Source organism: Pseudonaja textilis, chromosome 3 (assembly GCF_049901715.1).
Source record: "Pseudonaja textilis isolate UNSWEBS1 chromosome 3, rPseTex1.2, whole genome shotgun sequence".
Classification (NCBI taxonomy): Eukaryota; Metazoa; Chordata; class Lepidosauria; order Squamata; family Elapidae; genus Pseudonaja; species Pseudonaja textilis.
Window position 1 is genome coordinate 141,522,474 of NC_141992.1, and position 24,352 is coordinate 141,546,825.

The 24,352-nt window shown below is 40.3% G+C and overlaps 1 protein-coding gene and 1 long non-coding RNA gene across 2 annotated transcripts in view; one reads left to right on the forward strand and one right to left on the reverse strand.

The window, feature by feature from the left end:
• Window positions 1-11,637, reverse strand: part of SALL3 (spalt like transcription factor 3) — a 21,921-nt gene extending 10,284 nt beyond the window's left edge. The window contains exon 1 of the mRNA XM_087930999.1: window positions 11,463-11,637. Coding sequence (XP_087787125.1) covers window positions 11,463-11,541 — 79 coding nt within the window. The 5' untranslated portion in view covers window positions 11,542-11,637. The remainder of the gene's footprint in view (window positions 1-11,462) is intronic.
• Window positions 11,638-11,647: 10 nt separating this feature from the next.
• On the forward strand, window positions 11,648-12,452 carry LOC148126350 (uncharacterized). Its single transcript, XR_015743151.1, has 2 exons — window positions 11,648-12,297; window positions 12,387-12,452. It is a non-coding gene; the product is annotated as an uncharacterized LOC148126350 (long non-coding RNA).
• Window positions 12,453-24,352: the final 11,900 nt, after the last annotated feature.

Genomic DNA, 24,352 nt, shown 5'->3' on the forward strand with positions numbered 1-24,352 from the left:
TGCAACTGAAAACTAATTTCAGAGGCCATCTACAAAACATTTTGCCATGCAGTTTAGAGAAAACTTGCTATTAATGTTAATCATTGTATTGATTACATGAATCTTGTTTATATATTGCCAAATGTTTAGTACTGAATATTACAGATAAATTTCATATTCAATTTTTAAAATTTTCCTATGGTAGTAATATACCCAAGCTAACTTAATTTCATAAAATAGAAAGTACAACCTTAAACTGCATTTTACTAGTGGAAAAAGCCGTAGCTCCAAAGAGATCATCTAAAGATTTAATCTTATAGCTTTAGGAAATGTTTTTGACATATTTAATTTCAGGTAAAATCACTTGATTTTAGTCATACCAGCTTTCAAATGAAGAGCCAGCATTCTTTAAAAACACAACAGGAAAAGTTAAAAGCTTAGTTTGTATTTGTGATTTTATTTTTGTTTTGTTAATTCATATTTGTGAGTCTCTAAAATGAATAGGAAATTATTTTAAACATTAGTAGATCAATGGAACTTCACATTAAAATTGTCATCGAAGTATAGAATATACAAAATAATAATGAACAGTATTTCTTAAATATTCATCCCTTAAAATTTAAGAACTAGCTCTATCTACAAATGTGATGCTTGCTCATAGCTGTAATCGGACATATATGAAAAAATTAATTTCCAGCCATTCTAACAGTGTTAATCAAAATAGTATTACCTATCAGAATTTAGAACAAAATGTTTTTGCAAACATTTTATTGCATGCTACTGCAAGTTTTTAATTCAAACTTTGCAAAAGCAAGTTTTTTTTAAGGAAATAAAAAACCAAAAGTTAAAGACAATCCACGTGGTCAGGAGTGTATCACTTTGTAATTCAAAACATCCTCACATACTCATGTGATGTAATATTTGTAATTATTTGAGTGCATCTTTCTGTCTCACAAGCATATCTGCTTTTATGTTCAGTAATCAGAATACAGGAGAACTACCGCAGTAACTATTGTGGACTTCAATCCACAATACTGATAGAGTTCAGTCTATGCCCCTAATCAATTTACCTGTTTAAGAGTTATTATGGCAACAATTTAAATCAGTGTTCTTGAAGTAGCTTATTCTAAAAAAGCAGTTGTGGCATCATTTATATTGAAAAAAATAAATTATTATTTAATGTGTTCTTTCTGCTAATATGATAATATCTGACTAACAAGCCACAGTTATGGCCTACTGCTCCACATGTAAGGTATACACATGTTCTTCAGAAAAACTGGCATGGATACTCAAGTGCTAGGCATCTATGACAATGTTACAGCAAACAAAGCTTTCTAAACATGGTCTGCTGATACATTTGGGAGTTCAAATTATAGTTGGGTTAAAAACTATAAACATAAATCAAGCATGTACTAATTTTAAATGCAAAGGAGTGTATTAGATGGTTAAAATAGAATCTTTATGTACACAAAAGTTTTACATGATTTTTACATTGTACATCATTTCAGTTCATGTTGACCACACAGTTTAAAACATAGGGTATATGTGAGTACTAGTAAACATATTTAAGATTGAAGCCCCAAAGGGCAATATAAGAGTCAAAATGATATAGAAAACTAGGTCTGGAAAAGGAAATTTCAGTTTAAATCTTATTCAGTTATGATAATCAGTAGGAAATGACTTTTTTCAGTAATTTCAGGATAAGGTAGGATATATCTATGTGCTTACCAACATTTTGTACAGAAATATTAGAGTACCACTGTTAGAAGATAGTATGTACTGGAGTTTTAAAATGAATTATTTTAAAATAAATTTAAATTCCTATGTTAAATATAGAACTTTATAACTGCTTCTCCCAGACAGCTTGGTCTCAAGTTTATCAAGGCCATATAAAAATAACGAGACAATCAAACTAGATTTTATGATATTGAAGATTTTTTTTCCTGAAACTGCACTTGTATTTTAGATTTCAGAGCACTAACATAAAAATCAAACTCTCTTAAAAACTGACACATATTTTAATCTATTAAGAATAGACATATTTTAGCTAGGAACAGTTTTTTAAAAAAATTTCATCTACCAATAAAATAACGTAATATTGAAAATACATCTAATGTTTCATGATAACTTATTAACAACTACAGTTCAATCTTTTTGAAATACAGAAACTTGAAGCTGTCCTCAAGATTCAAATACAAAAAAATTCTTATTCAAGATTTAATATGCAAATGTATTCATGCCCTACACATCTTCAAAAGTGTGTACAATATTTTCATGTGCAGTTATTTTGTATAAACGGTACATTAATTTAAGAATGGAAAAATGTATTAAATGAGCTTTTCAGTTAATGTTAATATTATTTAAATAAACATTCCTACAAATTAACAATTGTATATGGAGTTCCCTCTTCTGACTGAAATAGAACAACCATTATATATACATATACATATATATCTTTTAATGAAAGGCTTTAAAGTCTGATCCTATTAAGAATGACTTAATGACATATTTTTATTAAAGAAATATATTTGAAAACCGTATGTTCTTTATAACACTGAATGTTGAAAGGAATTATAAATTATGAGAAAGTACTACAATTATAAACCAATTATTGGAATTATATTCCAGAGAAACATACGGAATCTGCTTCAGCTTTGGGGCCAAGTCAATCTTTAATCTAAATGGAAAAATAAGGTAATAACAATATAAAATATCTCAAGTTTTCTTCTTTAGATCAAGTTACTCATGGCTTTTTAATGATATCACTTGGCTTGGATCTTTGCTCATGTCATATACAGTCTGATGTTCTGAAATAATTTAATCAAAATATTTGGACAGAAGCCAATAATCATTAAGGACATCTGAACTGTGAATTTTACTGTATGTAAAAAACAAGAGTGAAAACTGACATTTCAGTAATTCCAACCACATTAGTGAAAAAATACTGCTGTGGGTGATTACTGAATTGTCTTTATTATTTCTTCTTATTATATTCCTGTATGAAACATGTCCCTCTCTACAAAATGAGAGGGAAAAAAACAGAAAGAAAGGGAAGTGGGAATATTAAAATATTCAGCATTAAAACAAACTCAGTTTGCAATAGTGCCAAGTGTTTATAATACATTCTGTCCCAATATTTATTTTATGAGAACGATATTAGAACATTTATTCCTTTCTACTGTAAGTAGTACAGGTTATCCATTAGAGAGAAGGCCCAGTGATCATGTAACTAACCTCTATTACATTTAACTATTACTGAAACGTCTTTTAAGATAAATGGATTAACAAAAACAAAAAAAATCTTGAAGTTGCAAGAATGCTCCCCTAAACAACCCTTAACTGTGCAAAACAGCTTTGAAACAGAAAGAACATTAAAAACTATTCCAGTCTCAGTAAGCACTTTCTCTATTTCATTGTATCATTGTTACTTTTTAAAATGAGAACCTTTTAAATTATTACTTAGGTCATTACATTTTCTCCAAGGAAACTATTTCTTCACATTCCTTTAAATGATTGCATGTTTAAAAGGCACGTGCAACATAGACACAGTTTAACGAAATAATAAGATATAGTGATAAGATGTATCTATGCTGAATGTAGCTACAATACATTCAGTGAACCTTCTTTTCAAATAGACTTGCCTAGGATTGCAGCCTTACTCACCTGGCAAGAGTAAGTTGGCAGCATTCTGCTATCAACCACAATAATAATAACAGTTATAAAATTACACTTTACACTTATTCCACACTAAATGGCTATGAATAAATACATTCACTCAGCATGTCAGGACAGAAAATCCCAACATCTATAAATATATTCATTTTCCTCTAATGGCCCAATTTAGCCAATTTGAGGAACATGTGCAATGAAAAAATGCAACTGTAAATGCCTTTATCTCTACATTGACACAAACAGTGTGAAAACATCTTGCATAACTTCCTTTTAATATGTGCATTGGTGAATAATTCAGTTTGATTTTAGATTACAATAACTACTAAAATAAATCTCAACAGATTTTAAAATATTTAGTTTGTACAAGTTTCCTTAATATGTTATCAAACACATTTTCCTCATTAAGAACTAATGTTACAAATATATATAACATTTTTATTCTTCCTCCTCCTTTTTCTCTGAATTAATTCTTTTAATTTTTTTTATGATAGCTTTGAATCCCATAAAGAAAGATGAATTATCACACACAGAGCCCAAGCTGTGAAGCAGGAGGAGACAAATAGAGACCCCTACTGTGTTTAACAATGTAGAAGAAATTTCAAGTGCAATAGCAAAATTTCTATCCTTTTTCTACAGGCCTCATAAGCCGACAATATAAATCTGAACAGTGGAGGGCACTCTTGCTATGCAAAAATTCCATTGCCCTGATATATTTCTTTCAATCTATTTAGTGGCCTAAATTTCACAATTTAAGTTAACAGTCACCTGTGGCATAGTCATCATGTGCCTTCTGCAGAGAGCATATGCAATACTTAACCAACTGCTAAGGCTTTGTGAATTCAGATAAAGAACAGATCAAAAACTCTACATCTTGTCTGCTGATAAAATATTATCAGCACATAACATATTAAAATGTAATTACTGTATCTGTTTGACTGAAATCTCAAATATTCAGTTGAACGCTAAACTTCCGTGTAAATTAGTTGGTATTCAATATTTAGACTACAGTGATATAAGAGTTTATTGGGAGTTAATGCAGTATTAAATGTTGACTATTTCATTAATTTAAGGTGAAACAGGAATCAAGGCCTACCAGGAATCTAAATAATATAACAGACTGATCCATTTTTGTATAACCTTTCAAAGACATAAACCAACAGGCAGAACTCTAGAAGATATATTCAGGTTTGATACTATGAAATTTGCTATTGAGCACTGATTCACTGAAAGCAGGAGAGCTGTTTGCATATGTATTGATCAAGATTGAAAATTCACCCAAGAAGCATTATAAAATTTATCATAATATTCCACATAAATTGATATTACTAATAAAGCATATGCAATGAAATATTGATGCACTTAAATAATGAAGATTAGCTTAGAAAAAGACCAATCACTGTTATTTTGCTAACCAAAATAAATGACACTATATAAGATTAATCAAGCAATGAAATACTGTGTAAAACCACAACTCTTTTCTTAGTATTGCCAGCTTGGGAGTTGAACTACATAGGTATTTGATAAGTTGTATAAAATATAGCTTATAAAAACTCATAAGTGTCTCTAGTTGACACTCAGATTTGATGTTAACACTTAAGACAACAAGTGGTAAGCCATGCTGCCAAGGTCAACTGCACAGATGTACTAATTGTATTATGAGCTTGACAACTAGTGGCCACCCCTGGCAGGGCAAAACAAGCAAAGGTTAAATCAGCAAATCTTGTCAAAGCACTTCTAACTATCCACCCTCAGGGAAAGTTCATTGGAAGCTTGTTGGCACTCCAGCAATCCTACCTTTTCACTGAAAACAAACAAGAAACTCTCTACTACATTCAACACTTAAGACACAGGAAACAGAAATGATTTGGTCTCAAACACTAAAAATAACATGCATGCATTACTCTTTAAAAATATACAAGCATTCTGTTGTAAAAAAAGGGGGGGTTTTAAGCTTCTATTGATGTTCTTATTTTCTCAAGTAATAGTGAAAACTTTTTACAGGACTGCCTTCTGCAGGATTGTTGCCGTTTTCTGTATGCAATTAACAATAGAAATGCTCTCAAAAGTATTTACACCTCAAAAGTTAAATAATGCATGATTTGTCATGAATTTGATAAGAATCCTGACTTTACTCTGAATAAAGATCAATAGATTTCAAAAGGATTGTTCTCAAATTGATATAAGAATGTATTACTTTTTCACTTTTCCCATATAAATAGATCCTTATAAAACCATTTTCTGTAAAATGAAATGAATACTTTTATCTGTAGGGAAATATAATTCCACACTATAAATTGAAATATTATGAATATAACATTGGATCTACATATTGCTATTTATTGTGAAAAAATATACTTTTTATTTGTCCTAGATATTTTGATTGTATTTTTAAAGCTTAAAGCCATTTTGAATAAAAAAAATGTATCATTTCAGTGTGTTTAATTTTTTTATTTCTTTAAACTATGTAAGAAGCTATTTATTTATATCAATTACAACAGTCTATTTCATTATTTTCAAATTTTAATACATCTTGTTCTTATCAATGAATATTCTCTAGATAGTTCACTGTTGGTTTGGCACTCAGTCAATAAATCATGCAAAAAAATTGAAAGCTTTTGCTTTTTAGTGCTTCACCCAAAGTAACACATATATTTGCATTTTTTTTGCTTTAAAATTGTATTTCAATAAAATATTAAAATATTTTTAGAAATAAGTAATCAATATTTATGTTTAAGAACCTGAATGTTCAGCTGATATTAATCATATACATATAATTAATGTTTGTAATATTTTTATTTATGGGAGCACATATACTTCTCCCCTTCCAGCAGTAACACAAAAATTACACTATCTTATTTTTGCATTTGTATACTAAAATAAGCAAATTTTAATTAACATGCTATTAAACCATCCTTTAGTTTGAATAGTACATAAAATATAATGTGAACATTTACTATACAGCTGTGTACAATATAGGGTAATTCTCCTCCCTCACACTGATAATAAATCTAATATCTTAAATAATTGTTTCAAAATTGGAAAATACAAGGGCCTTTTATTATTTTAAAAGGCAATTTGTTAAAAAAAATCACAAAATTTAATGTTTAATTAAACGTTTCATATCATCTCTAATGTTTTTAAGAGTATTATAGGTTAAGTATAATAGAAAGCAACACATTCTATTTATATGTTTTTTATGAACATTAATTCTACTGTCTTATATCTACTGGAATAAACCTACTGAATTTAAATGAACTTACTTCAGAGTAAACAGGAACGGTTTTTTTAAAGAATATATTCAAAGGAATAAAAAGTAAGTAACTAAATGATGAACTGGAATAAAATGTTACAACTGGATTTTGGAAAGATGTATAGTTCAAATATAAGAATTATGGTGAACAGGTTTTTAAAACAAATTTAGTATGTCACAAAAATCCTTAATACAATATAAATGCATTTTACAATTATTTGAAAACCACCTATCATTATTCTAAGAGCTGGTCCACTTTAAACTGAAACCAAACAAAAAACCATGTTACTTTAATCTGTACAAATTGCATTCTAGAAATCCCTTTTAGCAATTTTATAGCTAATTTCTATTCAATTATTATCCACTTGAAAGTGCTATGTGGTACCCCTCCCCCCACAAATTGGTGAATGCATCTGGTTCCTAAGTGAATGCAGTGTTTCCAATTGTAACAAAACAAGACTGTTCTATAGCACTAGTAATCTGTTGATTTAAAGAAATGTTAAAATGGAGATGTAAATTCTTCTGATTCTCGAGATTAACTCATTTAGCATATAGAATAGCAAATTAACTACCTTGGGATTTATAACAATTCCTTCAGATATTTTGCCACTCTTTATAATGACCATTTATTTCAATATGGCATCCTTTTAAATGTTTTGTGCATAAATACCTTTTGTTCATGACTTGTCAGCATCAACCACTATGCAGATTCTAATTAATCACTGCATGTAAGCATTCATTTTCCAAATTACCAAAAGCATGAGTTCTCTCTCCAACAACAAACATTTCAATGTAGTAGTTTATGTTATTCTGACTAGTTTTGGGATCTCTGGAAGTGTTCTGCTTTATGAAAAAAAAAGTCCCATTGCTCTAGAGGTCCTAATTATTAACGTGCTTCTAAAATATCTATTTTAAGACTGCTACCTAAATTTACTGGTCTTCATATAATTTTAAATATAGCCTGATATTTATCTTTTAGTCTGTCAAACTGTCATGTTTCTTTCTGCTACTGTGTAAATTCTTTCTGTAGAGGAAAAAGTATACCTACTTTTAACAGCTTTTCTTAATAAATTATATCCCTAAAATGCAGCACTAAGTGTGTATTCTTATGTATAATAAAATGTGTATATTTACTGGATGTCGCAATAACTTGAATTCTTTTAGAGAGTCAGAAATTAAAATACTGAAGAGAACTAAGGTTAGTATAGTGGGTATCTTTGAAAAATATAATCTGCAGGTTTTATGTGGTTAAAGTGTTGGTTTTGGCCTGTTGCTAAACTAAGAATCAGAAACAGTGGCATTGCTTACAATTGTAAAGTGAAAATGCCTGATATGTCTGAATTACAACATAATCTTTTCTAGAATATATACAACTGGTTAAATCTTTTTGCAGGCAAAATATTTGTACTAAGTCAGATAGAAATGTAGAAAACTTAACCAATTTAGCTCCTGATGTGATTTTGGTAAATTGCAGAACTCTGCATGTAACTAATTATCAACATATATTATGTTCTATATACTGACATGCATTACACAAGAGAATAGCACATTTTGATCACAATTCTCTAAAATAGTGAAGTATTTACATTGTTGCATTTTTAAGGCTGCTAGTAAAGCCGATTTTGAGCTATTCAGTGACCACAATAATAACGCTTTAAAATTTCTCACTGGGATGCAATGTAGTCCTTTTGATGGGAAGACTGTCTTTCTTATTCGCCAGAAATAAATCCATTCATTTGATCATGTAGTCATTGAGGGCGATACAAAACAAACCAAGTGTGAGAAATTCTATGTGATGAAGTAAACAAAACAAAAAACCCCAAAAAGGGGGAAAAAAGAGAGAGAAAATTCATTTCCATGACAAAAAGATTCTTTGTTCTTAATCTACACACCATATGCAAGCTTTTCTTTTTAGCATATCTCCTGTTCTAATCTTAGGTGACATGGCTACATAGATAAGACTTACTAAGCAAAACAAAAAACCTCCTAGTTGAACAATTTTCTTCAATTTATTAACTCGCCCGAAGTGTCATAATGAGGCTCTGAGGTTTTTCCTTGTTAACTTTTAAAGTATTCAGAGTATTGTTTACATTCTTAAACCAAGCAATCTATCAATCCACCCTGATAGATTTTTTTCCTATCATTTTTCTTTTACTAAAGATAAATATCCTGTTTTTACTGAAGTATCCTTAAGGCTTAAAAAAACATTGTAAAATAAGGAATCTCTTGTTTTAATTTCAACTATCCTTCAAGAAACTTGTTTCACTTCATTTTTATTATTACCATTATCCAAGAAGCTGTTCAGATCAGCAGTGGTCAGCCTTTCCCTTCTTTCCAAGAACTTTATTTTTTTAAAAAAAAAAGATGGAGGAAATTACAAGTTCTGAATAATTGCCAATGTAGCAAATGCATTTACCTTGGAAAGTCGGTTCATGCTGCACTAAACTGCAAGGTTGCAGTGATGATTTAAAGTAGCCAAAATCTTTTTGTGGCTTAGTTCTCTCTCTCCACAAGCCCCTCTTGTCCAATGAAGTATGGGGGTATTTTTTTTCCTTAAGCATTTAAATGTGTGGTTTTCCTTGGAGATTCTTTTTAAAAACGAAACCAATGAAGCTAGGGGCAACAGAATCATTCTCCCAAAGATTGCCTCTTTATCACTATCATGATCAGCATGGAAATTTTAAGTGATAACCACAGAAAGGCCTTCATAATTGAAAAAAAAAATGCAATCTGAGGTTCAGGGGAGAAAAAAAAAACCCGGAATAGGTAAACTTTAATGTCATATGCAGATTCTGGAGCTTAGAATTATTCCAAATTGACTTCTAAAGACAGCTCAAAAGCCCTTTAACCAACTGCAGCTAAATCATTTTGAAACCAGATGCAACTTGTTTTATAAGCACCCTGAGCATGCCTGCAGGCTCTCTTGGCCTTAAGGGGCCCAAATAAATTCTTTTTTTTAACAAAAAAAAATCTTTTCAATAAGCGCTGAACGAATATCCCATTTTATAATCCACCTCAAATCCTAAGAAAACCCAAGAACATCTTCATGGCAATTGTGGTGGCAAATGAAAGCAGGCATGAGGCAAGTTAAGCTCTGCCCCAGGGCAGACAATTTATCCACCCCAGGCCCTGACAATTATTCCCAGGCGTCACCCCCTATTCCCTAACATTTAGAAGGGACCTCTTTTCTTTTGCCTTTGAACATCTGACCCATCTCTACTTATTTATGGGACACTCCCTAGCCTTTGGACACAATCCCACCACCCCACCCACCCCAAAGCCAGGCAGGCCTAACATCCCAAAATTCGGCAGATCAGAGCGAAACCTCGCTTCAGAAAACTAATCCTGCGCAATCTTTGCTCAGTGTGTGTGTGTGAGTGTGTGTGTGCCTGGGGGGGGGGACGCTGGGGAACCCCCCCACAGCCCTTCCCCCTCGGTTACTTTAGGAATTACACCTAAAACTCTAATCCGGAATCGAGCCGGCCAAGCAGCCGAGCCGGCCGGCGAGGGTTTACTTCAGAGTAAAATGCGAAACGAACCGCGAAAGGAATGATTTTTATCCACCCCACCCCCCTCAGACGCGCGTCAGGCCGAAGGCGGGAGCGGCTCGCAGGGGTTTATTACTTATCCAAGGGACAGGGAAGCCGCCTCCGCCTCCAGCAGGGCCGCTTCCGGGATGGTTTGGGGTTTTGGGGGGTGGATGGGTGGGAAGGGAGGTCTCACACCACTGTAAAGATCCAGAAAGGATTTTTCACTTCTTAGTTTCTTCCCCTACCCCCCCCCTCACCCCAACCCTCCGTCCTCAACTCTCTTGGCAACTTTTCTTGCAGTGAGGGCAAAAAGAAGGCGGCAAGCCGTTCAGGGAACGGGGACGACGAACGGCTGAAAGGCAGGAAAAAGAAAAAGAAAGCGGCCGTTTCGGTCCAAAAGTCAAACACCAGGAAAGAAACGCAGACTTTAAAAAACGGAAAGAAAAAGAAAAAAGGAAAAGAAAAGGCGGCAAATCCAAGGCTCGGCGGCGAGAAACAGCAGCGCGCGCGCTCGGGGCGGCGGCGGGGGAGCGCGAATTTGTAAGTACGTCCTTCTCTCTCCCACCCTCCAACTCCCGAGAGCGGGGGACGGTCTAACTACTCTCTCTTTCTCTCTCTTTCCCCCACCCCCACCTCCAGATGTCCAGCCATAATTCAAGCCCTCCGCTGCACGCCGAGTTTGCCAGCGAGGGACCTTCGTTGTTGGAAGGGAACACTTGCTCGAAAGGGAGGGGGGGCGAGAGCGAAAAACTTCGGCTTCAGCCCGCTTTAAACTTTAAAACTCCCACCCGAGTTTCTCCTACCTCTTTCCCGAGGTGGCCTTCTCCGAGGCTGGCTCAAGCTCCCTCCAAAGAGAGTAAAATCCACCAGCTCCCCGGGCTTAGAAAACACCCATCGCGCGCGCATATAAACACACACACACACACACACACACACACACACACGCGCAGACACAGGCGCACGTAGGCACCCGACTCCGGTCGCCCAATCCTGCTTGCCTGCCTTGCCTTGCCTTGCCTTGCCCGCCTTACCTTGTTCGGGAAGCACCTCAGCTTGTAGCTCCTCGTCGGATTTGAGATGTTGGGGCTTAGCCTGCTTTCGTCGAGACATACTGCTAGCTGAGGTGGCTTCTTGTGCCTGCTTTTTGCAGAGACATCGGCAAGAGGTGGAGCGCTGCGGGGAGAGGGGGTGGGGTGGGTAGGTAGGTGGGAAAAAAAACACGACTTGGTGGCGAGGAAAGTGTATTGGTGGCGTCGGACCGCCGCCACCAAATCCCCCCCCTCCTTATTTCACCGGCAACAAATTAGCGCGGGGGGGGGGGAGTTTGTTTGGGCGAGAGGGGGGGTTTGGGTGGTTTGTCGTGCGTGCAAAGAGAAAAACGGAAGAAATAAAATTCGCCAGCGAGCCAAGCGGCGGCGGCGGCGGCGGCGGACGAGCCGGCCGGGCGGGGTGTTGCGCGGGGCTGTGTGCTGAGCGCGCTTGCAAAGATAGGGCGGCTGCGCGGCTCGCGCATGGGGCTCAGTAATTATGATTGTGAATAATGCAGGGCGATTAATGATGCTGGGGGCAAGCGCGGATTGGCCCGGCTCCAGTGGACTCGGGCTGCATATGTAAATGCGGGAGGGCGTTCGGCAATTAGACGCTCCGCTCGGCCAAATGCTGCGTCTGCCCGGCACCGGCAGCGCCTCCTGCGAGAGGCACCGACTGCGACGGCGGCAGTAACCGAAGGGACACAGGCGGCGGCAAAACACACGCACGCAGTCCGGGGGGAACCACTTTCTGCGGGTGTGCAATTGACTTTACACAACATAGGTGCACAAGCTTCACTGCTGGGAGAAGGGCAGGATCTCCGCGGTTTGCTTTTGGGTAGCTCTGCTTCCCTTGTTTTCCTCGCTGTTGTTTTCTCTCTCTCTCTCTCTCTCTTGAAATTACATCACTCTTTGTCTTTTTTCCAGGTTCCTCTTTACCCAGAAGTTATTTTTCATCGCGCTTAAAGTTTCTCTGCGGCGCCTCTAAATGTTCTTGATGGGACACAGTTTTATAAAAAAAAGAAAATACAATATATTTTCCTCTTCTCTTTTGCTTTCGCTGCCTATTCTCCCGTAGTTTTTATTCCTTCGAGCCTGGCCCGGAAGCGGCTTCTGTTGGGGTGGGAGAGGAAGAGGGGAGTGGGGGGGAAAGAAAAAGTAAACAGCGAAACTCGGAGACTTTGAGCACTTCTCTGCCTTTCGCTTCTGGCGTTCGTCCTCCCTCCTTTGTGCTTTAACAGCCTCTCTCGTCCAGAGCCGCCTGGTTCTTGCCGCTGTGGCTGCAGCTGGTCACTTCCTGTTGTCCGGAGGTCGGAAGTTTTCTTTCTCTCCCTCCGGTCCACCCCTCTCGCCCCGAGACAGGTGGCGAGGTTTCTCCGCGCGCCCCCACCCCTCTTAGGTGCCACTCCTCCTCCTCCAGACTTGTTCTCGTCCTGCCGCCCGCGTTGAGTTTGCTGCTCCTCCCGTGCCAAGGATCTCGCTTTTGTTTGGAAAGAGACAATCCCGCTTCCCCGGCAAAATATTAAGCCGGCACCGACGGCGACCCCCAGCGAGCCTTTGAGGAGTGGGTGGGTGGGTGGGTGGGGGTGTTGGTGGGCGAAGGTGTTGATTGTTGTGCTGCTGGGCGGAGGAGGGTATCCCCTCGCCGCCGCCGCCCCTTCCTCCTCCTGGCCCCCTCCGCTCTCCTCCTCGCCGCTCCCGCAGCCTCGATTGGGCGCGAGGCCGGCTTGGCACAAGGGCGCTCGCCAATCGATGCCTCCCCGCGCGCTGGGAAAGGAGGAATGCGCACAGCCGGGGCGTCGCTGATTTCGGCAAGAGAAACTTTCAAGTTTTGAGAGCGGCGGGGCTGGAGCGGCGGCTCCTCCTCCTCCGTCTCCACCCTTCGCTGCTGCTGCTGCTGCTGCTGCTGCTGTCGCCCAGCCGCCACTGAGAGGGCCCCTCCAGAAACTCTCGCCCACCCGTGGCTTTTTGAGGCCAGTCGCTACACTCGCTCTCTTTGAAGAGGGAGGGGATTCCCTGCCCTAACTTCCGACCCTTCCCAGGCCTGGATCCCCCTTCCCTTCCCTCTCCGTGCCCGCTCTGTTTTGTGGTGACTTGTGGCCGGGGCAAAAGAAGGGATTGAAGCTGGATTAGCTAGAATCGCTTCTGCTAGCCAGATCCCCGCCCCAAAGGGGGAAATGCGACCTGGAAGCACAAGTTTTCTTCCCCCTCTCCTCCGTCTCTTAGGGGAAAGTAACGCGGAAGACACCCCTCTGGTACCAGGCTGCACAGCTACTCCAGCCACAGACCTGCTCGCCTGCCTCGCGCTCCTCCGAGCGCTCGTAACAAAAACAGCCGTCCAATTCTCCCCTCCCCTCTCCCCCCACCTCCGCATCCCATCTCATCCCGGCATGTTTAGGGCTTTTCTTCTCCACTTGCGCACCGACACCCCTTCCCCATTCCCGCGTCAGCGTTTTGCAACCAGCGCTTAATTTCCGCTGGCTTGCTTTTGATGTCGCTCTACCTCCGGTGGATCCTTTTCCGCGAGGAAAGGCGACGGGCTTCCTCAGCCTCCTCTCTCCGGGTCGCCCCGCTGCAGCTCAGGCAGCAAGCGCCCTCCGCGCGGGAAAGGAACCTTGGGAGGATTTGTGAAAAAGGGGCTTTCCTTCAATCTGTCGCTGGCCCTTCAGGGCATCCCAAACTGGCCTCTCTTCCTGGGACGTTGGCTTCAATGGATAAACTTTTGCCCATAGAGTTCATCTTACTCGGCTTTTCTTGCCTCGCCCTCTATCCTTTTGTAGTAAAACTACATAAATTTAACCTTCTCAGTTCGAGGGACCTGATTTCTGATTTCGGCATTCCTTCCCGCTCCCCCCACATTCCTCCTTTTTTAAAAAAAAAAAAAAAAAAGAAAAGACAAAAAGACGCACGTTTTCAGACCGCGTCAATATTTAGATTTGGTCTCCAAATCTAAAAAGGCTTATTTAACTTATTCCTCCCTCCCCCTCGGATCCAATTCTTGGCTCCTTGCGCCGAGGAAGTAAGCCCCCAAATAGCCTTCCTTCTTATTTTCACACCGCGTGGCAATTTGGGGCGTGTATAGTTCGGTTCCCAACCCACTTCTCTTGACTTTCTCTTTCACTCTTCCTTAGTCTGTCTTTAGTGTCCCCCCCCCCTTTTAATTTTGGTTCCGCGGATTAGGGTGAAGGGAAACCCAGCCTTTAGCCCTCCGGACCGGGCCATCCTTAGCATCCTTTCTCCTCAGGTGGGAGGCGGAAAGAGGGATGCGATTTCCCACGATGCAGGGAGAGGAAAGAGCTGTCTACAAATCAGGGCCAAGGGTTTGGGGCGGGCGTTGTCACACCAACAGCCCCTTTCAGTCCCGGCATGTGAAAATGGGGAGGGGGGACAGGCGAGGAGGGCATCCAGGTGAAGGCGGGCAACAGGCTCTGCTTCGCAAAGTCCTCTCAGCTGGGACTGGAGAATTCAAGCCAGGCTGGTGCGTATGTCGACCACCCTGAAGAGGGCGGAAAGGGGGGCCTGGCTCTTTCGTTTGGCGAGGACCTTAAGCCCATTTACGGGGGAAGGGAAGGCCCCTTGGAGTCAATGACATCCATTTGCAAGAAAAGAACTGAACCTCGCCTTAGCGCGTGCCTCGAGGTACCTTCTGCCTCCAAAGGCAACAGACCTGCTGTTCCTAGCCGCCCTATCAGAACGGAAATAGATGCCCATTTTAACCCGGCCAGGTCATTTCTTATGGTCTCCAGTCATAAAGGCTCACCTTCTTTGGATTTAAGGAAATCCGCCTCCTTTTAAAAAGGAGCGGCGCGGACGTTTTGCTTCCTAGAAAACAAATTCCACCCCGATTTTTGAGAGAAATGGGAAAGTTTAATTTTTTTTATATATATAAAACTTAGAAAAGGAAACGGGGTGGAGTGGGAAGGTCCACTTCAGAATGCGTAGTGTACAAATGACTTAAAAAGGAATCCCTTGGCAGATTTGTTTATGTTTTTTTTTGCCAGAGCAAACATTTACAGAGTTTCAGCTTGTTAGCTGATATACTGTATTCTGTGGGGTTCGCTTTAAAAGCGCGCAAAAATCTGTTTGTTTCCGGAGAGGAGAAGAAGGGCGAGGGCATTCTGTGCGTTTAAGGACCTCTGAAGTTTTGAATCGCTTGGGGGTAGGGAGTGGGGGTGGGGGGTGGGCCACCTCCAGAGGAAAGTCTTTTATGTTCAGGATCAGTCGTCCTCGGCAACTCACACTTGCTTGCCCGCCGTCCCCTCCTCAAAACTTTCTCAGATCCCGCTTGGAAAGCAAAAGTGCCAAATCCGGTGGCTTCAAACGTTGAAAGGCTGATTTATTTACAAGCGCAAGCCTCTGTTTACTCGAGAGTAAATGTCCCTGGATCCAGCGGTGTTTATTCGGCTTGTGGACAGGAAGAAAGTGTATTAGCAGCAAGGAAAAGGAAAAAAAAAACCACTTTAGGCTCCCAAGAATCCCAACTTTATAATCTTTAACAGCCTTCCAGCCGGTTCACGCGCGCGCAAGCACGCCCAAACGTTTGCATGGGGGGGTTGTGTTCCCCTCCACCCTTCACACAGAAACTTTTCCATAGCCTTCGCTTTTCATCTTTAAGCCGAAATAAAAGAAACCAAATGTGTTCCTCAGTACAAACCTATTTTGGACGGTAGATTAACTGAACATCTGCACACGGATTTACAGCACCAGCCTCGGCACAGAAAAAAGAGGCTGACTAATCTGTAAAACCCAACTAGGGAGCATGAACGTGTAGATATCATTTGCATCCATATTCTTTACCCCTCGAGGAGGGGGGGGGCTATGGAAACGCGATATCTTAATACTTAATAGGTGGTGGTGGTGGTGGTGGAGGAATCCTCATCAGACCCAAACTTGCTTCTTCCCCTCCCCCCTGCAATTAAATCTAATCTGTTAATTGTCCTTCTTTCTGCGGTGGTGTTTCCATCTGAAAAGGAGACACGTAATCATTTTGTCTGCTTAATAATAATATTTTTCCAATTAGGGCAGTATTTTATTATAACATTAATGGGGCGCACAATTAAGCAGCTTCCGTTTATTTGTGCCACTGGGAAGCGGGGTAGGAGAAGGGCGGCGGCGGCAGGAAAGAGGGAGGGGGGACGGGGCGGGGAAGGCAGCCTATCTGCAAGATTGATTTCTCAAGAGGAAAAGGGCTAAAGAGTTTAATCTCCCGTGTGTATATGCATAACTAGCTATCTAACGCGAGACTCTGGCTGAAAAACCCCAACGCCTTCCGAGAGAGACTCACGTGTACCGAAAGTGGGTTTGACAGTTCCGGGGGACATCCTCAAGGCACAGGGCCTTAAAACAAACAAACAAACAAACAAATAAACAAACAGTGGGTTTGATCTTCACAGGGGTGAACTATTCAGCCAGTTTCCCCATTATAAGAATTTGCTTTGGACGCTCGTGGGGTGGTTTTTTTCTTTTCTTTTTTTTGTTTTGGTCTTCCTCCAAACCCCCTCCAGATTTTCTCTCTCTCTCTCTCTCTCTCTCTCTTTCTCTCTCTCTCTCTCTCTCCATCTCTCCAGATTCTGCCTCTTTCTCGGGCCTCCCGCCTCGTCCTTCATTTTTCCTGGGAAAACTTCTGCGTGTCAGTCAGATTCCTCCTTGGGAGTGAGCCCGCGCTGGCGCACAGATCTTCCGAAACTCCGCGGGGCTGGTTTACAATCCACCGGAACTCCGTCCACCCTTGAGTGGGAGATATTAGGCAGATTAATATTATTATATGAGGGGGCGGGGGGGGAAGGGGGGGGGTAATTGATAACACTACCTTCCACTGCGGAGGAATCAGGATGATAAATGTTTCCATCAAAGGGGAATCTCTGGTTTGGTCTACCACAGCTTAATCCAAACGGCACGTCAAATGTCAATTATAAAGATGTTTCCTTTCCGTGACGATTTTGGAGAAGGGAAAAAGAGTAGCATATCGCCTTGGCAGAAAGCAGCTATGTCTGTCGTTAGATGGATGCAGCCTGTTTCGGCACAGGCTTTCCAAAATCTTACTTTCGCCTCTTCACTGCTGGCCTAGACAATTTCCCTTTCCGTAACATTGCAGACTCTTTGCGGAAACCGACCAAAACCCGCCTGTAAGAAAAGAGGGCTACTGGACGCTTACTTGCTCGTAGCTTCCGAAATATTTCGTTTCTGGCCGTTTGTGGTTTTCCTTCCACATATAGAAGAAAAACGTGTCGTTTGTAGATTCCATCATAAACAGATCAAGCTGTAAGGAGTGGGGGGAATTTGTGGGGTGGGGAGACCCTGAACTCTTAACTCTGGCATAATGATCACACTGAATCCACGTTAGGTATACTTACCTGGAATTCAGTGCACAGGGATTTCCAACTCGAATTGCTTTCCAAGCCATTATGATTTGGCACATATTCACCAGCCACAAATAAATAAAAAGAATTGCACTCGGTGAGTGTATCTTAAGGCTGTGGATTTATCCCTCCACACTTAGGATATGCTACGTAGTTGTGTCTCAATCCATACAAATACCCATGTGCATCACACGAAATGATGCATGAGAAGTGTTTTTCTGTGTCTCCACACATGCATAATCTATTACGTTAGCATATTCTTTCCCGCTCTGCCTCCCTCCACCCCACAAACAGACATATGCGATTTTCTTCCTTCGCTCCCCCCTCCAAACCCATACGTTTTATGTGCATCTGTTTGCAAGTTATAAGTTATATTTCAGTCACTGTATGACCCGTGCCCTTTGGTGAGAAAACTCGGCTTCTATTTTGTTGCAAATGCGTTTTTCAGAAGATTCTTATTAGCTGGTATTAATAGATGCACAGGCCTCAAAAGACGAAATCAGCTATTGATAATTGCAAGAAGTATACGGCAGCTACTGTATCGATCGGCTTGTCCCTTATTCCCCTGGTATGGGAGAGATAAGAAGACACACTCTTTAGTGCAATATAATTTCTTTTGACCTATCTGCTTGCTACAGACTTATGATGAATAGCCAGAGTGGTTAAAGTCCTTTATCACGAAAGTTGCCCCTTGATATAATATTGATTCTTTATAACTAGCTCCAAACACAAAAATCAACCTGTCCACTTGGCCATGATCATCATCATCAATATCATCACAAAAGCTCTGGAATAAAGATCAGCCGAGGACGGAAAATGCTCTTTATAATCTGCTCTCCTAATCTTTATTTGCTGATGATGAAAAGAAAAGGGTGGGGACTCGGGTGGATGGGGGGCAAAGGAGGAGGCAGAGGAGGAGGCTGCTTGGCCGTCTGACCCAAATCCCAAAAATATTAAATAGACAAACGAGAAGGTCTTTAATATTTTTTTAAAGAAAACATCACGAGGGGGAGGGAGTCGATTAAGAAAGATAGGGAAAAAGACAAGCCCCCTCCCGTCAGATATTTAGGGGGAATGTCTTGAGAAACTCCTTATAATAAAACAGCATATTTCCTTCTGGACCGCGTAGAAGCAGGGTTGTTTTTTTTCATTTTAAAAAAGAGAGAGAAAGAAAATACGGTTTGAAAACGTTCTCTGTTCGCGTTCAACCCGGGGCCCATTTATATAAATCCATCAATAATCTCAATTATACGAGAGGTCGGAAGCCTAGGCGATGGGGAGGTCAAAGGCGAATCTAGTTTACAGGATGCTTGGCACATACGCCGGGCGACCTCGCAGAAAAGCCGCAGCGAGCCGAATCCAGGATGCGGGCGCCTTTTGCCAGCCTCGCATCGCGCGTCTTCACGAGCGCACCCACCCGCATTCACACGCGTCGCAGCATCTCTCTCTCTCTCTCTCTCGTGTGTGTGTGTGTGTGTGTGTGTGTGTGTGTGTGTGTGTGTGTGTGTGTGTGTTGTTTTGCTTTTGCTCAGGCGGAGGTGACAGACGCGACGTTTGGCTCGACCACAATAAGCGCGTGTGCCAGAAAAGCGGAGCTAAAAGACACGTGGACTCTCGGAGCGAGCGGAGGGAAAAGCGCGCTTTTGGGGCCTCCGCTCGGCGGACGCGGATCCGAACTCGGTTCAGTTTGGCATTGAACCAGACGCTCCTACGGGCCGTTTCCAGGGCGGTGGCCCGGGCGCGACGGGAAACCGAACCCGGGACCGGGTGGGAAAAGGACGAAGATCGCGGACACCGCCAACCCAAAAAAGCTTACTTCCCTGCAGGCCAGCCGCCCCGAGATTCAGCCAGCTTTTGCATGCTAGTGGGGAAAGAAATAAAAGAAAACAAACAAACAAAAACACTTGAAAGCTCAGCCGCCCGCCGAGGATTTTCTTCCCACTATACTACAGGGGTCATCCATCTTGGCAACTTGAAGCCTGGAGGACTTCAACTCCCAGAATTCCCCAGCCAGCTTTGCTGGCTGGGGAATTCTGGGAGTTGAAGTCCTCCAGTCTTAAAGTTGCCAAGGTGGGAAACCCTGCTATCCTAGAATGAGAAGTTCTTGGCGCACCTCCAGGTCCGGCACCCCCCTTCCGAGCCCCATCCAAGCGCCGATTTATTGTACCATGATGATCAACGATGGTCATTAAACAGTTAAAAAAAACATCGCGCGAGGTTAGGCGAGTCGGATCGTGGTTTCTCTCCAGGAAAGGCGTGTGATAAAAGGCAGAAGCTGCGATCCTAAGGATTGCTGGAACCTAAATTCCCCCCCGCACCTCCGCCACCCCCGTTCTGGAGCGGGAGAGATTTGAATCCGCCTGCAGTTCTCCCAAGCGCCTCCAAACGCAGCCAGCTCTGCTGGCTGCCTTCCGACCCCCTCCTCTTTCCCTCCCGCCCCTTGAAGGGAATCCAGTTTTCATCCAAGATCCGCTTCTCTTCCGGGCTCTCCAGCCGCCTCCTCGATGCCCACTCACTCTTGGTGTCCACCCCCCGCGGTAGATGCCTTCCCACCCCTCTCCTGATGGGGGGCGCACTGCCCTCTTGTCCATCACCCCCACGATATGCCCCTGCCAACTTTTACAGCCCCTCCTCTTACTTTACTTTACTTTACTTTACTTCACTTCACTTCACTTCACTTCACTTCACTTTACTTTACTTTACTTTACTTTACTTTACTTTACTTTACTTTACTTTACTTCACTTCACTTCACTTCACTTCACTTCACTTTGTCAAGCATGCATTTGATAATATGTAAAAGTATAAACATGATTATGAATACATGAAATATATACAAATAAAATTAAGACAGGGACGGTAGAGGCATGTTGGTGCGCTTATGCATGCCCCTTAACCCCACCTGCTCTTTGCCTGCTTGGGGCCAAAGACTTCCATAAGAAGAGGACGAATCAGGGCGAAAGTGTCCCTTTTTCCTTTTTTAGGAGGGGAAGTGGAGGGGTTAGGACACGTGAGATCGCGTTCCAGGGTCAAAGGCCCACGCCGGATGATCCTTTAATGTGTACAACAAAGAGGCCCTGGCAACCGCTGATTCTGGAGTCATAAAGATGGCAGCATGTTAGAGACCTGCTGCTGCTTGAAACCAGGAAGGAAACTGCACATTGGCAGTAGCTGGGACAAGCAATCGTCTCCCAGAGATAGTCAGAGGGAAGAGCTGTCAATCTTCTCCCAAGGAAGACCTCTTGGGGTTCTTCAGCCAGGGCTTACACGCGTATAACCAACGGTAGCTTCAAGGCAACCAAAAGAATCAAGGAGGGGAAGAAAGAAAACTCCAGACTCCTCCAAGCAGCTCAGGCTATTTTTACTCTTGATTTATTTATTTTTTTTAAAAAAAATCAGAAATAGGTTTAAGGCACTTTGTTTGAAAAAACGGGAGACTTGTGAGAAGTACCCAGTTCCCATTATGAAATTTTTTTTCCAGTATTTTTTTCCGCTTTGGGGCATGTCCACCAAGAAACGTGGTTAGAAGAATTAACTAAAAACAAAATTGATTTTGTCCCGGAATTATTCCTCTTAGGAATAATTAAAAAAACTATAATAGAAAGATAAAATATCTTATATTACATATATTAACAGAAGCAAGAATTTCATATGGAAGGAGAACTCTATACCACCTGAAGGCTTAATAATCAATTTTTTTTTTAGAGTATGTGGAAATGGATAAATTAACTATGGAATTAAAAGAAAAAACAGACACAGAATGCATCGCAGTATGGGAAACATGGTTTATTTGGATAGATAATAGATATAAAAATAGAAAATGTAAATAATGTATATAATATTATATGCATATAATAAATAAGAGGGTATGAAAGTATTATGCATTGTAAGTTTTGATAGGATACATAAATGTACATATAATGTCACAGCACTGTTTAATAACTATTGGTATTATGTATAAATGAAAAAAAAATTCAATAAAGCATTATTTTAAAAAAATGTTTTTGAGAATTTAGAAGTCTAGAAGAGGAATAGAAAATCTGAGAACTTTTTTTAAAAAGGACTTCAAATTAAAATGCTCCTTTTAAATCCTCACACTTTCAGCTAACAGATCTGGGGCAATTCCCCCTCCTCTCAAATTTTTCAGGGAATTTTCTTTAGGGTTTTGATCTTCCATACTCAATACATCTGTTCTATTTTTTTGGTCATTCTCTCATCTACCGAATCACACACAGTGGCAGGATTCCCTTTTGGATATGCTGTCCTTCCATTGTCTTTACACAAAGCTCTAATCTTACAGACACTGTGTACTCTTTCTCTCCCATATACAAATGGACCTATTATATTGAAAGCAACTTTGTTCATGTTTTACCTTTTCCTTTAAAAAGAAACATATGCATCTTCTGTGAATAAGAATATGGGATCTCAATTTATTGTACAGTCAATAGACTGTACACAGAAATGACTAAATGTACGTATTGCTAAATAAAAGTTCTGTACACATGGATTTATGACTGTAACTTCAAGAATGGGTGTCTACATGGATGTCACTTTTATTTTGCTAATTGAGTTAAACACTCAATTAAAGCACACAGATTCATGGATCCAGCTAGGTGCACATGCACCACAATGCAATTTTTTGCAAGTGTCCCAGAGTGGCTTGTTGGTGACTGGGAACTGAAAAATCTTCTGACATTTGAACTGCTACCACATTGTCAAAGCTTTGTAAATCAAATGCTGATGGCTGCGGCTCCCTTTTTGCTCAATGGTGCCTCTCTGTGCTCTTAGCTAATGCTGGGTGCTATTGAATTTTGCAAAGATATTCATCTTTCCCTTGGACAGATGTACAGTGTAGCAGTTCATGACTAACAAAGGTAATAAGGGTTGGAATCAATTCATTTTATCTGGTAGAAAAAAACAGCGGTGTGAACATCATTTCATCAAAGGACACAATATAATTTGATTAGTGAAATAATCAGTGATGTCCAGACATATAGGTCGCCTACTTGCAAATTAGATTATTTTGTTTACTTACTGGCAGTACGTTGATGAGAATATTTTTTTAAAAAAAATCCTATCTCCCATCCTAGTTCATGCTGAGAGCAAACTTCTGATTCATAGGTGTCTAGTAGTACATATGTATTCTGCACAACTTTTAATGACTAGGTAGTTTTGTGCTACATTGGGAGCTGTTCTGGATCAAAACCTAAATATTTTAAAAGAGGGAAACAAAATGGCATGCTGATTTCAAGAGTTATATTGGGGTATGTATACAATATAGGCCATTGTATTCAATGTATTAATAACAACTCTCATGTTCAAAGGCTAATCTTTCTGTAGCCAAAAGAGAATACTATTGTTGAGACAATAGAACAATTATTATCCTGATGCAATGATAAAATATAAAACATAAAACAATATCCAATGAGGAAATAGCTACAATGTGTTAAAAAAATTTAAATCAGGAAATATCTTTTAAGGACTAAGCAAGCATATTAAGTGAGCATTGAATTGTTAAAAGTTGTGCTCACAAAATGTGTGTGTACGTGTGTAAACACACACAATTTTGCCGGGAAGAAATTTACAATGCCAAGTCTTGCTGCAAATCCTATTTTGTCTAACAGTCACCCTCATCACCTTTGCAATAAATACTCTGAGAGTCTCTTTGCTTATTTTTTTTGGGTGGCAGCCTGAACATCTGGATAAGCATTGCTTAAGTATGTTAATGTGTATTATATGGAAAATATAACTAATATTTAATGTGTTTTGGCATTTATCAGTCAATGAAATTTTCACAAATGTTTAATCTATAGATAAGTATATCTACATACATATCTAGATAAGTATAGCTATAAAACTTAAAGGGAGCTGTATGAATGTGCTCTAAAGTGAGCATTTTAAAGTTAGTAAAACTTTCTGGATCGGAAGAATATATTCACTGTATTTTCAGGAAATGCTCATTGTGTTAAAATGAACAGCAGGGCTTTAGCAACATTTCATAACAATCTAAAGAAGCTAGTTTAAAATGGTAATGGTATAAAAAAATGAAAAAAAATGTGAAGATATGAAATATGTCTAGTTTTTCAGGGATTTTTTTTAACAAATGGGAGAGGATTAGTTTGTTATATGGATGCTGAAATAATGCAAGACTGAAAGGACACTATTGTATGGATTTATATCTGATACTAAACAAACATTGCTTAATCATAGTTCATTGAACCAACTGCAATTGACTGAATTCAGCAATATATAAGGATGCAATCTTGATTTAAAACTACAGTAGACAAATTTTCACAACATCTTATGTCCAGCCCTTTATGACTTCGCATGATGTATGTCCCAAATCAGGGTGAGAAAGTAAAAACGCCAAACTGATTATATTGCAGATGTTCTGCATGTAGGGAAGGAAGGAGTATTCCGGGACTAGAATTTGGCTAGTGTCATTGTGGACATGGGCCCTGAAGGATTTATTATTTACAATGTTCTAATGGGCAAAATACACAGTAATTTTGAAACTTCAAAATCCATTTTAGGTA